Here is a 12,922-nt window from a genome sequence, read left to right on the forward strand (position 1 = left end):
AAAAAAAAAAAAAAAAAAAAAAAAAAAACCAAAAAAAAAGAATATGCATAACAACATTATTCCTAACAGCTAGAAACAACCCAAACATTCAACTGATGAAATATACAAACAAAATGCATCTATACAGGCAATATTATTCAGTCTTGTAATGAATGAATCCTGATACATTCTACAATAAGAATGAACTTAGTGGAGCTGGAGAGATGACTCAGAGGTTAAGAGAACTAACTCTTGTTCTGGAGGTCCTGAGTTCAATTCCCAAAAACCACATGATGGCTTACACCCACATCTATAATGAGATCTGGTGCCCAGAACACTATATACATAATAAATAAATTTTAAAAAAAAGAATTAACCTAGCAAACACTGCTAAGGAAAGAAGTCAGATAAAGGACTACTCGGGAAGTGAGCCGCTTTCCCTGAACCGCCAGAGCAGGAAAACTCCAACAGAGGAGCCGTGCTGAGAGGGCTGCTGTGGCTGACACTGAGATCCAGAGTCCTTGGGTTGCTGGAAAACTGTCTTAAGAACATGTGATCCACTGAAAACCTAGGAATCTGATACTATAAAATGATGAGTGAATTTGTCACTTGAATTTTATCTTAATAAGAAAAATACTTAAAAATCAAATGTATTTCTGTATCTATATATACATGTATATATAGATATATGTGTTTATACACACACATATGTACATACATACAAACACACACATATATATGTATTATGTATTTTGTTGTTGTGTTTTTGTTTTGGTTTTTTTCTGAGACAGGGTTTCTCTGTCTGTCCTGGAGCTCACTCTGTAGACCAGGCTGTCCTCAAACTCACAGAGCTCCACCTGCCACGGCCTCTTGAGTGCTGGGGTTAAAGGTGTGCACCACCACTGCCTGTCACATTTCTGGATATTAAAAATACTTAATCTCAAAATGAAATTATGCAAACGATTCTATTTACAATAGAATGCAAGAGAGAGGCTGAGTGGGTAAGACACTTGCCACCAAACCTGACAACTAAGTTTGATGCTTGCGATACCCATGGTGAAAGCAAGAAATGATTCCTCCAAGTTGTCTTCTGGTTGCTATATACTCATAGCCATGGTACATATGGCCTCATATAAATAAGTAAATGTAATTTTTTAAGTTTGTAAGAATAACATAAAACTATCAGAAGTGAAAGGGTTAATTAAGCAAGACATAAACAGAAGACTCAATAGTGTCAATACAGTAATTCAACACAATTGTGACCAAAATCTATTTTATGGAAACAGATAAAATGGTTATAAAATCTACATGAAAATACAAAGGGGAAAACCAACCAAACACATATAAGTAGGGGGTGGAGAGATGGCTCAGTGGTTAAAGTCCTTGCTGCTCTTCCAGAGGACCTAGGTTTGACTCCTAGAATTGGCATGGTGGCTCACAGATCTGATGGCCTCTGAGAATACCAGGCATGCACATAGTGCACATACATATGGGCAAACACTCACTCATACACATAAAATAAAAAAATAAATCTTTCTTTTTCTCATTAAGTCACAAAGAACTGATAATATGCAAAGATAGGTAAACTTCAAAAATATTACACAAAAAGAAAAAAAAACGGTATTAAAAAAGAAAGTACTTTAGCAGGGTGGTGGTGGCCCATGTCTGTAACTCCAGCATTCAGGAGAAAAGGGATAGGCAGAATTGTGGGTTAAAGGCCAGCCTAGTCTACAAACTGGCTGTCCAGTGCTGATACACAGAGAAACCTGTCTGGGCCCAGGTTGGACTCTCAGCACCCAGACATGGCTCACAACCATCTTGAACTCCAGTCCCAGGACTGACTGTCTTCTTCTGTCTTCCATGAGCACTGCACACACGTGACACAAGCACACACTTGGTGCCTACACATTGGTGAAATACACATACATATAAACTGAAAATAAATTTTTAAAAATAAAGAGATGTCTTAAATGGAATTTCAAAAAGACAAAACTATTGTGACATGAGGGCAGACCAAAGGGCAGGGTGGGAGGTTGCAAAACCAGTGGAAAAGAATATTGAGGACAATGCTGGGGTCTAAAATGACATCACGTGGTGGGCCGCACAGCTGCATATGTTTACTGTCACTCACCACACTGTAGCTGCAACAAGTAAATCACTCATCTTACTGGGTGTTACTTCACAACAATAAAGCGAGCTGCACACCACTCACCATTGTAGCCTTCCAGAACAGAGTCAATAATAGGTCTTGCAGTTAAGTTATACACATCAAGTTGTTTACTTTCTGGTCCAAAAACAGTATCAAAAGTAAATGTCTTCGGAGGTTCATTGGAAGAATCGGTCTTATGGACGGTGATGGTTCCCCTCATCTCATCCACGCTGACGGCCTGTCTGTAGCACATTGATTTCTCTCTCTCATTGAGGGGCCGGCACCTAACAACAACCTTCACATTATCGCAGCTTTCTGGCTTCTCGGATTTATTGATCTGGTAGAGACAATGTTTACAAAGAGTAAGAAGAACATTCATTTTACCCTAAATTTATAACTGAAAAAGTTACTTTTTCACCTCAGCACCCTGAATGTGATCTCAGCACTCCGGGAAGCAGAGGCAGGTGAGTTTGAGATTGGCCTACATAATATGGTGAGACCCTGTTTCAAAACAAACCCACAATGTATGAGGTCCTCTGCTCCCCCAGGAAAATGAAATATAGTTTCATTTTCTAGAATGCATTTGTAAAGTTTTTATCTTAGCAAAAATCCATACGTGACTTACTTTCTCTACAGAAGACAACAATAAGGACAGAAAAGGCCAATGACACACAGGGGGAAATGTCATATGAATGTTTGTATCAAGTTTTGATTTTCAAAATTTTCCATGACTAAGGAACTAACTCAAAACAATGCTATTACTGTCAATATGCTTCTCTCCAGCTCAGCCTTCACCACCCTAGGCCAAGTCACATCACCTGGGCCCTGCGCTGCAGTTTCCTAATTGTGTTCCTGCGCCTGATTAAACTGTCCTTCAGTACGTCCTCAAACACAAATCAAATCAGGACACTCTCCCACAGGTGACAAGCCCAAAATAAGCAATGTCAAGGTCATCCAGAAAGGCCTCCCCTCAGCCACAAAGCCCTAGGCTCCAGGGTCCTTCCCTGGAGTCCTTCTTCACTCAGATAATATCTATTCCTCCTTCAGTGTCCAGCTCAACAGCCACTTCCTCTGGGAATACTTCTCTCACTAGGTCAAACGCTTTTTTTATAAATAATTTAAATAGACAGAGAGCACATCCTGCTTTTGAAGGACAGTTTTACTCTTGTTTGCCCCTTTATTGATGTCTGTCATTCTACCTTCACTTGAGTTCCAAACAAGCTGTCAAGGGGCTGAATTCAGTCCATAAAATTCTTTTATTTGGCTCAAAGGTATTTTTTGTTGTTGTTGTTGTTGTTGTTCTGATATAGGGTCTCATGAAGCACAGGGAAGCCTAGAACTCACTATAAAGCAAAGGATAGCCAGCCTTGGATTATTTTTGTGTTTGTTTTTCAAGACAGGGTATCTCTGTCTAACAGATCTGGCAGTCCTGGGATCGATTTGTAGACTAGCCTGGTCTCGAACTCAGAGACCAGCCTTCCTCTGCTGGCACGCGCATGGTGTCATGCGCCACCAATGACAAGCTGCAATTTAAGTCTTTTGAAAACAAAAGTAGATCTGATATCTGTAGTGATATTTCATTTGTATTTTAATAATTAAAGCTTACCTGAAGATCAGAGAGTAAAACAGCCCCACTGGTCAGCCTTACAGGCCAGGCAGTGATGGCACAAACCTTTTTTTTTTTTTTTAAATTTTCGAGACAGGGTTTCTCCGTAGTTTTTGGTTCCTGTCCTGGAACTAGCTCTTGTAGACCAGGCTGGCCTCGAACTCACAAAGAACCACCTGCCTCTGCCTCCCGAGTGCTAATGGCACAAACCTTTAATCCCAGTAGCCACACTAGTTTGCCACAGAAACCAGGCGGTAGTGGTGCACGCCTTTAATCCCAGAGCTAGAGAGGAATATAAAAGGGGAGGAGACAGTTCTCAATCTCAGTCTCATTCTGAGGACTCCTGGAGGCCAGGATCGCCATTTTGGACTGAGGTAGAGGTAAGAGCCAATCCTTGGCAGTTTTGCTTTTCTGACCTTCAGGTTGAACACCAATATCTGTCTCTGGGTTTTTATGAACAGTGCTACAGATATCTGTGGCCAGCATTCCTTTATGGCAACAGTTTCCAATTCACCAGAGTCTGTCTCTATCATATGCCGCTCACTTCATTTATTCAAACTGTCTTTTCTCTGTTAGTGTTTATGGTTTTCACTTCTGCCTCAAAAGGCAAGCTTCTCTTTCTCTAAAGTCAAAAACTTGGCAAATGAGGCTGGAGTGACGGCTCAGTGGTTAAGAGCACTTGCAGAGGACCTGGGTTGGGTTTCCAGCACCCAGACAGTGGCTCTCCACTGCTTATAGCTACAGTTCCAAAACAGGCCCACGCCCTCTTCTGCCTTCCTCTGGCAGGTGGTGCACATGCATGCATGCAGGCAAGCACTCATACATATAACATAAAATTAAATTTTTAAAAAATGCCTGGCAAGTTTTGCTCAACGAACCCTACCATCTACATGATTAGCATATACACGGGTGGTGCCCAGGATTTATTGACTGCATACTGTGAAAGCAATAAACAGAAACAAGCATTGAGCATTTTGTGCTGAATGTCAAGCCTTGTCCTTCCAGTGTCCTGATAAAACCCACAATAAGTTTGTGTGGGAACTAAGGGTCCAGACAATTTGAAGAGCCGTCAGAGGCCTCATAACCGATAAATATACTTCCACAGCTCAAGTCTTCTCCAATGAGACTGACAACCACCCCCATATTATGGCACGATAACAATCCGTGAAATTTTAGAAGGTAACCAAATCGCCACCGTATACTCACACAAAGACACCTAAAGGTTACATTTTGCACATAAGCTAAGGCGCCCGACCAGCGCAAGTCTGACAGCTTACACCCAGGGACCGAGAGTGGACTCGGGTCGCGTGCATCCGCACGACCCTAGCGGCCGCGCGCAACCACCAAGCCCCGGCAGCCGCGCGGCGCTTTTCTGTCAGGCAGCGCGAGCCCGACGGGATGCAGCGCGCAGTGGGGCAACAGGACGGGTCCCAGGGGAGATCCGTGCGAGAAGGACCCCGGTCCCGCCGCCCTACCCTGCCCAGGCCTCGCGGCCCCGCCGCCCTGCCCCGCCCGCCCGCCGCGCGCTTCTATGGCAACGGCCGCGCCCCCGAGCAGGGCCGCCACGATAAGTGGGAACCCCAGCGGTCGAGTGGCCGTCCTCACCGGCATGGTGGCCGCTTCCCGTGCTTCGCCAACGTCCCCGTTCGGGATGCAGCCCAACAACACCGGGTTTGCGGGCGAGGCTGGCCGTAGGCGACCGAAACACCTTGGTGCTCTAGAGACTGCGGCTCACTCAGCAACAGAGGGCAGTGCGCAGGCGCACTCTGAGCTCGCCCCGCCCAATCTCGGGTGCCCCCGGCTTCTTAAAGTGCGCGCGCGCAGGACTTTCGCGTCCATCTCTACGGACGCCAGACTGAGGCGGCGCCTGCGCAGCTGTGCCTTTCCTCTGGGATGCGAAGCTGGGTCCTGCTGAAGCAGTGGGGACACCTGGCCAGCTGAGATCGCGAGGGCCTTCTGGCGCTGGCACTATCTCAAATAGTAAAAGTTACAGGAGTGTGCCGGTGGTGGTGCACACTTTTAACCCCAACACTTGGGAACCAGAGACAGGCGCATCTCAGTGAGTTTGAGGCCAGCCTTGTCTACAGGAGCGAGTTCCAGGACAGGCTCCCAAGCTATAGAGAAACCCTGTCTCGAAAAACAAACAACAAAATGTTCCTCAATACATCACACAATTGGCCATGAATGTTAGTAAAATGTTCTGTATTTCTCAAAGATGCTGAGTAGGAAAGACCCATTTCTTAGGATAATGTAGCACAGATATTGCTAATATATGATAATCCCTTATTTCATTGAAGTTTTATATTTCTGTGAGTGTGTGCTCCAACACTCATATGCCATGACTCAGACGTGTGGAGATCAGAGGACAGTTTTCAAGAGTTGGTTTCTTCTTCCAGTGTGTGGCTCTCACCAATGGAACTAAAGTCAGGTTTAGTGGCAAGTGCCTCTACCCACTGAGCAATTGAGCTGGCCCTGAAGTTTTTAAGAGATGCCTCTATTCTAAACTAATTCAGTTTCCATCCAGTTTCCTAGCTATGCCTCTTTTACCTTATATAATCCTGCATTCAAATGCATGTGATATCACATCAAACTACACTGAGATATAGAGGCCACTGTAAGTAGCTCAAAGCTAGAGGCTTTAGATATATTTTCTCTTTGTGTCCCATCTCGGAAATGCTAGTAAAGTGTTTGTTGAAAGAGTGAAACTAATCTATCCTGCGTGCATTGCTTTGCATTCAAATACCTTCTACTAATGTAAAAGGTTTGTAGTTGTATAAAATCAAATTATTAATACTACACAAAAATAAAAAATAAAAGTGCCCATTGTACATTGTGTCCCACATGGTGAGCAAAGATCTTTCATAATGACCTTGTTTGAAAATTTATTTCATGTACCACAGCAGAAAGGGAGCTCCTTAGGAGCTAGCCTAGATTCTCACAGGCCTTGCCACAGCCTAGCACGGAACCTGGCCCAGAAAAACCAATTGTGCACCCCTTCCAGCCCAGCACCAGTCCACTTGGATGTGTCACAGATATTTTATCATGTCAAAGGTCAAATCCCATTCCCCAGACCAGTGTGCCTCCCTTCTACACTGTCCCAGTCACACACACGAGGCTCACCTTAGACTTCCCTCATCTCAACAAATAGAAGCGGAATTCCAGCATTGCTCTGCTCAATCCCCAGTTTCTTTCTCCCACCCCGCATCAATCCCCAAACACTGCCTATTGAGGATCTGCCATTAAGTAAAACCAGGATGTGGTTCTTACCACCACCATCACTAGGATCTCTCACATGTATTACTACACTCAGAGCCTGTTTCTATAGCATCCCTGAGGGATAACAGGAGAAGCTTGGTTGATAGAGTCCTTGCCTAGTATGCTTGAACCCCTGGACTCCATTCTCAGCACCTCATAAACCTGGTACACACAGGTGAAGACAGGAGAATCAGAAATTCAAAATCATCCCCAGCTCCATGTTGAGATGGAGACAACCTGAGATCCATGAGACAGGTGTGGTAATGCCAGCACTCAGGAGGCAAAGACACGAAGATACCTGTAAGCTCAAGGGCAGCCTGGTCTACATAGTGAGTGTCAGGCCAGAATTACACAGTAAGACCCTGTCTCAAAAACAAAAAGCAAGGAGGCAGAGGAGCAGGAGAAAAAGCAGAACAGGGAAAAGACTCAATCACCCACAGATTGGGGCCTGGGAGGACCCTGGATCCAGTCTGCCACTGGATATGCAGAAAGGACTGTATTTCCAGCACAGAGCCTACAGGGATGCTGTTAAAACATGAATCAGATCTTGCCTTTTTCTGCTCCAAAACATCCTTTGATTTTCCATCTCAGAGTAAAAGCCACAGCCAACCCTCTGCCTCTCCAATTCTTCCTCTTCTTTCGTCTGAGTCAGCCCCAGTTGGCCTCCTTGTTTCATCCACATCCCATATACAATTTCATCTTCACAGACAACGGTTATCTTAGTAGGAACTAATGGACATAACTATAAAGAATTTTAGCTGGGCAGATGGCTCATGCATGCAATCGCAGTATTCAGGAGACAGAAGCAAGAGGATCATCTATGAGTTCAAGAATGATCCCGGGCTCCAGAATGAGACTCTATCTCAAGCAAACCAACTTGATGCACTGAACTGTTTTTTCCTTTTAATCATGTAGCATTTTTAGCATTCGTTTTATGAATATGAGCATTTCGTTCCTGTGTGTATGTGTCTTAGGGTTTTCTATTGCTGTGAAGAGACACCGTGACCATGGCAACTCTTATAAAAGAGAACATTTAACGGAGGTGGCTCACTTACAGTTTCAGAGGTTTACTCCAGAATCATCAGGATGCTGGGGAGCATGGCAGCCTGCAGGCAGACGTGGCGCTGGAGCTGAGTTGAGAGTCCTCCATCTTGACTCAGAGGCAAAAGGAAGTTGACTGATTGCCACACTGAGGGAAGCCTGAGAAAAAGACCTCAAAGCCCACCCCTACAGTGACACATCTCCAACAGAAAAAGGTGTTCCCTCTAACCTCAAGGTCTGGATTAAAGGCTTGTGTCCTCCAGTCTCCTCCAACAAGGCCACACCTCCCAATAGTGCCACTCTCTATGAGCTTATGGGGCCCAAAGCAAACTACCATGTATTTGCACATGCCTGGTGACCTTGGAGGTCAGAAGAGGGCATCAGACCCCCTGGGATTGGAGTTACAGACAGTTGTCAGCTACCATGTGGGTGCTGGGAACCAAACCCAGTGCTCTTGTAGAACGACCAGGGCTGTTAACCTCTAAGCCATCTCTTCAACTCTTTCTTTTAGAAATCACTTGATGTGAGTGGACATGATGAGTTAGCACATAGAGACGCTGACCACCATGTCTGACCATCTGAGTTTGATCCTTGGGACTGCACCGTGGAAGGAAAGAACTGACTCCTGCAAGTTGTCCTCTGACCTCTGTGTGCACATAGTGGCCCACGCTAGCACGTGCAAGTGCACACACACACATACATGAATAAATGAGGAAATGTAATAAAAGCACATTTTTCTTAGTTGTTTATTGTTTTGTTTTTGAGACAGGGTCTCATTATGTAACTCTGACTGTCTTGGAACTCACTATGTAGACCAGGTTGGACAAGAAATGACAGAGATCCACCTGCCTCTGCCTCCTGAGTGCTGTGATTAAAACTGTGTGTCTACCCTCAACTCTGAAACTATATTTTAAAAAAACACCTGGGACCTGTGAAAGGTGGTACCTCTATCTCTACCTCCCCAGAGATAGAGGTAGGCATATTTCTGTGAGTTTGAGACCACCCTAGTCTACATATCAAGTTCCAAGACAATCAGGGCTATGTAGAGAATCTCTGTCTTAAAAAAAAAAATGATTTGAGCTGAGCGATGGTGGTGCACGCCTTTAATCCCAGCACTTGGAAGGCAGAGGCAGGCAGATCTCTGTGAGTGCAAGTCTATCCTGGTCTACAAAGCAAATTCCAGAATAGGCTCCAAAGCTACACAGAGAAACCCTGTCTTGGAAAACCAAATATGTGTATAAAATTTGATCCACACATTAACCTTTTGAAATAGGTAGTAATTGTTGCCCTTATTCTATAAATATAGAAAACTCTTTCAGGATCAGGTACACTAAGGATGAAGTCCAGATATAAGCCCAGGCAGGCCAGCAAGCTCTTCCCCTAGATGTCCACCTGTCTCAGAAAAATCTTCTCAGTGAGTCCTAACATCATCCTAATTAAAATGTCCCCAGACCCAGCCCTGCATATCTCTCCCTACTTTATAAATCCCTATAGTTATCTGATAGTCAATATATATGCTATATGCATACAAGTCTCAAAATTACATACATTTATTTATTTTGGTGGGAGCAGGGAGGCCAGAGCACCACAGTGCACACATGGAGGCCAGAGGACCCCTTGGGGAGCTCAGTTCTCTTCTACCACATAGAGCTGGAGATCCAATTCAGGTCATTATGCCAGACGTCATGGCCCTACCACTGAGCAATCCTGCTGATCCTACGTACAAACTTCATTAAGATGTTATCAATACCTTGCACCGTCCAATTCATTGGTTTAAATGGATTTTATTGGGTTTTGCTAGCATGAGTGGAAGGGCATGACTATACCTACAATCAACTTACAATATTTTCTTCACCCTAAAAAGACATGCTGTGTTTATAGGAGTCATTTTTGCCCTGCTTCCTTCATGGCCCATGTTCTCCCAGTACCCTGAGCCCTAGACAATCATTTTCTTCTCTGTCTTTTTTGTGAATAGTTCATACAAATGGAATTACATCATATGTGTCTTTTGTGAATGATTTCTTCCACTTTTTTTTTTTAGCATGATTGATGTTAGAATCTTTGTTTGCCTATATGTATGTATGTGCACCATGTGAGTGCATGGTGCTCACGGAGGCCAGAATAGAGAAACAAAACAAAATAATCCAAAGCATTGCCAACTCCAAGGTGAGGATGTAGCTCAGTTGGGAGAGGGCTCGCCGGAATGCATGAGACCCTGGGTTCATTCATAGCACCCTCTATGGGTGAATGTCCCTATTCCTAGCACTTGGGAAACAGGAAATTCAGAAGTTCAAAGTCGTCCTGGGCAAGCCTGAAATACACAAGATACTGTTTCAAAAACAAAAACATTACCGGCTCCCAATAAATTCCTTGTATACTTTTTCATCATTATTCAATATCCCAAGGCTACTGTTGTGGTTTGAATGAGAATAGCCCCCATAGGCTCATAGATTTGAATACGTGGTCACCAGGGAGTGGCACTACTAGGAAGTGTGTCCTTGTTGGAGTAGGCGTGGCTTTGCTAGAGGAAGTGTCACTGGGAGTGTGCTTTGAGGTTTCAAAAGCTCAAACCAGCCCCAAAGTCTCTCTGTCTCTCTCTCCCTGCTGCCTGTCAATCTAGATGAAGAACTCTCAGCTCCGTCTCCAGCACCATGTCTGCCTGTGTGCCACCATGCTTCCCACCATGATGATAATGGACTAAACCTCTGAAACCGTAAGGCAGCCTCAGTGAAGTGTTTTTCTTTATTGGAGTTGCCATGGCCGTGGTGTCTCTTCACAGCAATAGAACATTGACTAAGACAGCTAGTATGTAAACGGATAAATGCAGAAATGACTGAACTACCCTTAAACGGAGGGATTATCGCTTTTTCTTTGAGACAGGGTCTTGTGTAGCCCAGGCTGCCCTCAGATTCACTATGTAGCTGAGGACGACATTGAACTTGTGATCCTCCTGCCTCTACTCTCAGGTGCTGAAATTTCAGGCATGCACCACCGCACTGGGTGTATGTGGTGCTGGGAATCAAATCCAGGATGTCGTGTGTTGTAGGCAAGCACTCTACCAACTTAGCTACGTCCACAGCTGGGATAAGTAGAAACCAGATCCTGAGATTAAGGTCTAGTAGCAATGTAGGCTGTAGGTCAGGGGCTATCCCAAGACCGAGAATACTTTCTTGATTCTCCTCCCGCTAGTCTCCCGACCCCAGATCAGTACTGCGAGCTAAGATGCGGGATGTATGGTCGGACACACCAGATATCCTATGAAAGGGGGATTCTGGGGCACAGGACTGTTTAGAGAAGAAGTGAACCATAGTATAAGGTAGGAAGGGGTTCAGCTAGTGAATGAGAGACACCCCGCTCGCTGTGATAAGAGGCAGTAGGCACCTAGGACGTTCACAGTCCGAGGTGCCTGCCACCTAGTATCATAGCAAGGGCTAAGACGCAGCCGCCCAGGAGCGGCAAGTGAACCCACCAAGCCTACCCCGTCCTCGTAGGTGCCCCAACTGTAGGGTCACAACACGTGACTGAGAAAAGGCAATTGGGTCACAAGCTGCATGTAGACTCCATCATGCTGATGCCTAGGGGGAGAGGTGTCTGCCCTCTCTGAGGCCTGCATTCCTTTGTTCTCCTGGCACCTTCCTTCAGAGGACCCCTGGTGGCCTTTCGAGTTCCACAAGTCTAGGCCGGGCTCCAGAATCCAGCGACCTATGCTGCATCTCCAGTGGCTCCTTCCACAGTGCCCAAGGCTAGCCCTTCTGATGTGTGTCCTGCGTGGAGACGCAATGCGCACCTGTGGCTTGGTAGAAATCCATCATCTTTTCTGCGGTATCCGGGACCCTGTGCTCCAGCGCTGGGTTACCTTACCTAGCTAGCACGTGCTTCTGCCTTAGAACAAACAGGCCACCACCGAGAGGTGCCTAATTCCATCTGGGTTTAAGATCTAGCCTCTTTGGTCTCCTGGATTAGGCAGCCCCCAACACTGCTGAACCAAGCCTCCCCGAACCTCTGGCCACCCTCCTCCGTTCTTTTCCCAACAAGTCGAGATATGCCATACCTTGCAGGAAATCTTTTTTTGGGTTCCTAAAGCTAAGAATGTCTTCCATTTTTTGAGGTGGGGGTGCGCACTTAAAATATATATTTAAATTTCTTAACTATTTTTAATTATGTGGAGATATCTATATCTATCTCGATATAGCTACAGATATAGATATATCTGTATGTATAGATAGGTATCTATATCTGTAGCTATATCTCAATATCAATATATACATATGTGTATATATATAGAGAGAGATGTAGATATAGAAATATAGATGTTGATATAGATATGTGAGCTTGTGCCTGTGAAGGTCAGAGATGTTGGATCCCCTGGGAACTAGAGTTCTAGGCAGCTGTGAGTAGCCCCATGTGGGCGCTGGCAACCAAATTCTGGTCCCTGCAAGAGCAATGTGCCCTCTCCACTGCTCAGCCATCTCTCTAGCCCTTCCTTGCAGGCCACATTCAACCTGGCTCTTCCTGCTATCTTCCTACAGCCACGTGGTTTCAGGAAGGTAGAGAGGCCTATGTGGGATGGTGGCTGTTGCTAGGACAAGTGACTTCAAGTCTACTTCCAGAAACGTGACCTGGTCGTGCCCATAAACTTGGTCTTTAGTGACTCTGAGCCCCTTCTCTGAGAGGAGCAGGAGACCCAGATGCTGGAGGAAGAGCAGAAGCTCCAGATTAGCTGCAAGTTGACTTGGCCATCAGAGTTTCCCAGCCCTTCACACTGCCCTCTTATCTCTTCCACTTTGAGGACGGATGGGGACACTACCGCCATTTCTCCAATGCCTTCCTTGGACAGTCTCAGTCTCCAAGGAAGCAGGAAAATATGACTTGTGTACCCAGTTCCAAACCTT

At 45.2% G+C, this 12,922-nt stretch overlaps 1 protein-coding gene across 5 annotated transcripts in view; it reads right to left on the bottom strand.

Annotated features, from left to right (window-relative positions):
- The window catches only part of Kif3a (kinesin family member 3A), a 37,680-nt gene extending 32,200 nt beyond the window's left edge, over window positions 1–5,480 (bottom strand). For all 5 annotated transcript variants that reach the window (XM_005350089.3, XM_005350088.3, XM_013347315.2 and 2 more), the window contains exons 1-2: window positions 5,340–5,480; window positions 2,192–2,465 (exon numbers count right to left, since the gene is read on the bottom strand). In XM_005350089.3, the coding sequence (XP_005350146.1) occupies window positions 2,192–2,465; window positions 5,340–5,345 (280 nt within the window). In that variant the 5' untranslated portion in view covers window positions 5,346–5,480. The remainder of the gene's footprint in view (window positions 1–2,191; window positions 2,466–5,339) is intronic.
- Between the last annotated feature and the right edge of the window lie 7,442 nt (window positions 5,481–12,922).

This window comes from Microtus ochrogaster, chromosome 7, assembly GCF_000317375.1.
Source record: "Microtus ochrogaster isolate Prairie Vole_2 chromosome 7, MicOch1.0, whole genome shotgun sequence".
In the NCBI taxonomy this organism is placed as follows: Eukaryota; Metazoa; Chordata; class Mammalia; order Rodentia; family Cricetidae; genus Microtus; species Microtus ochrogaster.